Source organism: Myotis brandtii, unplaced genomic scaffold (genome assembly GCF_000412655.1).
Source record: "Myotis brandtii unplaced genomic scaffold, ASM41265v1 scaffold1612, whole genome shotgun sequence".
Classification (NCBI taxonomy): Eukaryota; Metazoa; Chordata; class Mammalia; order Chiroptera; family Vespertilionidae; genus Myotis; species Myotis brandtii.
Window position 1 is genome coordinate 984,648 of NW_005355890.1, and position 5,317 is coordinate 989,964.

A 5,317-nucleotide genomic window follows, 5' to 3' on the forward strand; every position below is an offset into this window, starting at 1 on the left:
AAGTATATATATATATACACTTTTTTATTGATTTCAGAGAGGAAGGGAGAGGGAGAGAGAGATAGAAATATCAATGATGAGAGAGAATCATTTATCAGCTGCCTCCTGCAAGCCCCCCACTGGGGATTGTGCCCTGACCAGGAATCGAACCGTGACCTCCTGGTTCATAGGTCAACACTCAACCTCTGAGCCACACCAGCCGGGCTCCCTGTGGTTCTTTTAACATGTACAGGATCAGTAATGACATCCCCTGTTTCACTTCTGATAAAGGTTTGTGTCTTTTTTCCTTGTCAATCTTTTCAGAGATTTTAAATTGTATGGATCTTTTCAAAGAAACAGCTCTTTGTTTCACTGTTTTTTCTCTCTGTTTTTCAATTTCATTGATTTATGTTCTGATTTTTATTATTTCTTTCCTCTACTTACTTCAGTTTTGTTTTTCTCTTCTTTTTCTAGGTTCTTGAGGTGAGAGCTTAGATTACTGACTTGAGACATTTTATCTTCTCTAATGTTTGCATTTAGAGCTATAAATTTCCCTCTCAGCACCTCTGTAGTTGTGTCCCACAAATTTTGAGTTGTACTTTCATTCAATCCAACCTATTTTTTTAATTTCTCTTGAAAGCTCCTGTTTTACCTATGACTTATTTAGAAGTATGTTATTTAGTTCCCAAGTGTTTGGAGAGTTTCTTGTTATCTTTTTATTATTAATTTTTAGTTTGATTCAATTATTGTTGAAGAACACACTCTCTGTCACTTAAATCCCTCTACGTTTGTGGAGGTTTGTTTCATAGGCCAGGATGTGGTCTTGTCTTGGCACATGTACTGAAATGTGTACGCTGCTGCTGCATGGAGTTTGCTATAAATGTCAGTTAGATCTTTTGGTTGATGGTGTTAGTACTAAATTTTTGCTGATTTTTGGTCTAGTTGTTCTATCAATTATTGACAAAAAGGTATTGCATTTTCCAATTATGATTATGAATTTTCTTATTTCTTCTTTTAGTTGTATCAGTCTTCCTTCACATATTTTGCAGCTCTGTGGTTTGGTGCCTACACATTTAGGATTATCATGTCCTCTTGGTGGACTGACTCTTTTATTACATAATGACCCTCTCTGTTCCTAGTAATTTTCTTTGCTCTCAAGTCCCTGGGATTATTCATTTCAGATCTTTCTTCTTTTCTAATATATGCACTCAATGCTGTAAAGTTTCCTGTAAACACTGCTTTTGCTACATCCCACAAATTTTGGTAAGTTGTATTTCATTTTCATTTAGTTCACAATATTTCTAATTTTTTTTTGAGACTTCTTTGGCTCATGTTAGTTCAAATATTTGGGGATTTTTCCAGCCATCTTTCTATTGATTCTAACTTAATTCTACTGTGGTCTGAGATGATACTTTGATTTCTGTTCTTTTATATTTGTTTTATGGCCTAGAATGTCGTCTAGGTGAATGTTCCAACTGAACTTAAGAAGAATATGTATTCTGTTGTAGTTGGGTAAACTACTAGTATTGTTTAAATGTCAATCAGATCCAGTTGATTGAGGTGCTGTTCAGTTCAACTCCATCCTTATTAATTTTCTGCCTGTTGGATCTTCCAATTATTAATAGAGAGGTTTTAAAGTCCCCAACTATAAGTGGATTTGTCTCTTTTTTCTTGCAGTTCTGTTTTTACCTCCTGTATTTTTTAAAATATTGTTATTGATTTCAGAGAGGAAGGGAGAGGGAAAAAGAGATAGAAACATCAATGATGAGAGAGAATCATTGATTTGGCTGCCTCCTGTGGATCGAGCCCACAACCCACAGCATGTGCCCTTGACCAGAATGGAACCCAAGACCCTTCGGTCTGCAAGCAGACACTCTCCACATCCAGCCAAAGGGCTCGGGTTACTGCATGTGTTTTGTTGCTCTGTTGTTAGGCGCATGCCTGCTAAGGATTGTTGTGTCTTCTGAGGGAACCGATCCTTTTATCATTATGTAAAGCTTCTCTTTATCACTAATAATTTTCCTTGCTCTGAAGTCTGTTTTATCTGAAACTAATTAACATGGCTACTCCAGTGTACAGGTTGAATTGTGTTTCCCAAAAAAGATGCTGAAATCCTAATCCCTACTATCTCAGAATGTGACCTTATTTGGAAATGGAGGTTGTTGCATGTAATTAGGTTAAGATGAGGTCACACTGGAGTAGGATGAGACTTCACTCCAATATAAGTGATGTCCTTATAGAAAAGGGAAATTTAGAGACAGACAGACACAGGGAGACCACCATGTGAAGACTGGAGTTGTGCAGCCACAAGCCAAGAACCTATCAGAAGCTAGGAGAGAGTCCTGGAATAAAATCCTTTCCTATCACCTTCAGAGGGAATATGGCCTTGCTGACACCTTACTCTTGGACTTCTGGCCTCCAGAACTTAAGACAAATTGCTGTTACTTAAGCCACCTACCTTATGGTATTTTGTTACAACAGCCCTAGCAAATTAATTCTTTTAATTAGTGTTAATATGACATACCTTAGGGCTTAAGTATGCCATTTATTTTTTATTTTCTGATTTTTCTCCTTGTTTTTCATTACTCTGTAGACTTTTTTTCTGACTTCCTTTAGGCTACTTGTATATTTTTTTGGAATTCTGTTTTGATTTACCTATAGTGGGTTTTTTTTAGTGTATCTCTTTTTAGAGCACTTTGGGGGTTACTCTAAGTATTCTATTATCCTATATAATAAAAGCCTAATATGCAAATCAACAGAACGGTGGAACAACCGGTCACTATGACACACATTGACCACCAGGGAGCAGACCCTCAGCAGAGGAGCTGCCCCCTGGTGGTCAGTGTGCTCCCACAGGGGGAGCACTGCTCAGCCAGAAGCTGGGCTCACAGCTGGCGAGCACAGCGGCGATGGTGGGAGCCTCTCTGGCCTCCACTGCAGGCAGGTGGTAAGGAGCGATGGGTCCTGGACTGCGAGAGCCCCAGACGGCGAGAGGGATGTCTGACTTCTGCGTTAGGCCCGATCCCTCCTGACATCGAGCCTAAGTTGGCAGGCGGACATACCCCGAGGGGTCCTGGACTGCAAGAGGGCTCAGGCCAGGCTGAGGGACCCCCCCCTTCAGTGCACGAATCTCGTGCACCGGGCCTCTAGTATATACATAAATTATCACAGTGTCTTGTCCTCATTTTACCAGTTGAGTGAAGCATAAAAATGTATATCCCTTTATGGCCCTTTACTGTGTCCCACTAATAATATAATTTTCTTATTATTTCCTCTACATACATTTAGAACTACATCAAATAGTATTACAATGTTTGCTTTTATCATCAAACATAATTTAGGAAAATGAAGAGGAGAAAGAAAAAATACTGTATTTTTGCTAACTATGTTCTTTCTTCTTTCCTGTTTTTCTCAAGGTTCCTTCTTTTATCATTTCCTTTCTATTTAGAGACTTCCTTTATTCATTACTTTAGGTTAGGTCTATTGGGAACAAATTATTCAGTTTTCCTTCATTTGAAGATATCTTGATTCCTTCTTTATTTTTAAAGAACATTTTCATTGGATATAGGATTCTGCTGTCATTCAAATTGTTTTTTCCCTTTAGATAGGATGTTTCTTCCTGGCTATTTTCAAAAACTTTTTTTCTTTCTCTTTAGGTTTTAGTTTTAGACTTTGACCAAATGCATTTTGGGGTGGAGTGTGTGTGTGTGTGTGTGTATTCTATTGGGGTTTGCTTAACTTCTTCAATCTGTAAGTTTAGATCTCTTGTTAAATTTGAAGAGTTTTCAGCCATTATTTCTTTCAGGACTTTTAAAATCCTGCCCTCTTTCTCCTTTTATTCTGGGAATCCAATGAGATAACTATTAAATTGTTTGTGGCAGTCCCACAAGTTCTAAGGATCCTTGGTTTTTTTTTCAGTCTATTTGTTGTCTGTTGCTCAGACTGAGTAATTTCTATTGTTCTGTCTGACTATTCACATATCCTTTCCTCCATTTTGATGTCAAGCTTATCTATTACATTTTTGGTTATTGTAGTTTTCAGTTGTAAATTTTCCATTTTGTTCTTCTTTAATCATCTGTTTCTTTGCCCAACTATTTCTTTGCTAAGAGTTCCTGCTTTTGCATTTTCTTAAGCATGTTCATAATTGCTCATTGAAGCGTTTTTATCATGGCTGTTTTAAAATCTTTAAAATCAGATAATTCTGACATCTCTGTCATCTTGGTGTCATCTTTTTTTATTAGTTTGAAATATTTGTGGTTCTTGATATGATGAGTGATTTTAAAAATTGAATCCTAGACATTTGGGGTAATTTGTTATGAGATTCTGGATCTTATTTAAACCTTCTCTTCTAGTAGGCTTTGTTGACACTACTCGGGCAGAGGCGAAGTCGCCATCTTGTTACTGTCAGATGAGGGTACATTCCAGACTCCCACTTGGCCTCCTTTGACACTCACGGGTGATGAGGCTCCTCATTAATGCTGAGTGGGGTGGAAATTCATTTCTCCCCACTGTATGTTCGTGGTCAGGAAACGTAGGAGTTTGTCATTTACTGCTCCCCAGTGGCCTCACTGACACCACCTGCGAGCAGCCTTCCTATTGCTGGGCATGGACATCCCGACTCCACCAGGCTTCTGTCACACCACCGCTCTGGGGGGTTGGAGCACTTCTTTCCACCTGGTGAGGGTGGTAGTCTAGGCCTCTCGCTCCGCCTTTGCTGGCGTAGGTGGGAATGGGGCCACAGGCATTTTCTTTAGTATTTAGCTGGGGGAGAGCAGTTATTGTCTAAAAGTTTCCTGCCTTGTAGGCTCCACCATCCCTGGTCCTTTCACTAGAAAAAGTGGACTTTGTGGAGGTGTTTTTGTTTGTTTGTTTGTTTGTTGTTTCTTGTCTGCATCATTGTCATTTCCAGGTTTCAAGCTTCTTTCATTCTGAGTCTAGAATATAAGAGGGAAAAAAAGAATCCAGGGACCTCACCAGCATGCCATTCCTTGGATCCTGAAGGCCAAGCTAGCCTGCCTTCTCCTCTCCACCTTTCAGTCCTTGTGGGGAGCCGGCACGGCCATGGCATACTCAGCCCCAGGGCACCTTATGTGCCATGCCAGCTCAGCCTGGTTCAGTGACCCTGAGGGGGGGGGGGGGGGGGAGTGAAAGGATTGAGGAAAGACAGACAAGAGAATAATAGCTGGGTCTCGGTGGGACGCTGCCTCCCTGATGAGGAGACAACGACAGCGTCCACAAGCCGTGTCTTTATTTTATAGCAGATGTCACAAAGTAGGGGCATGATCACGTTGTTTACAGCATTCTCGTGAGTTTCAACCTCACTTAACTACATGCACCC

General features: G+C 39.9%; 1 protein-coding gene across 1 annotated transcript in view; it reads left to right on the forward strand.

The window, feature by feature from the left end:
- The window catches only part of TMEM131 (transmembrane protein 131), a 272,545-nt gene that overhangs the window by 1,570 nt on the left and 265,658 nt on the right, over positions 1 to 5,317 (forward strand). The window contains exon 2 of the mRNA XM_014536436.1: positions 454 to 462. Within this exon, the coding sequence (XP_014391922.1) occupies positions 454 to 462 (9 nt within the window). The remainder of the gene's footprint in view (positions 1 to 453; positions 463 to 5,317) is intronic.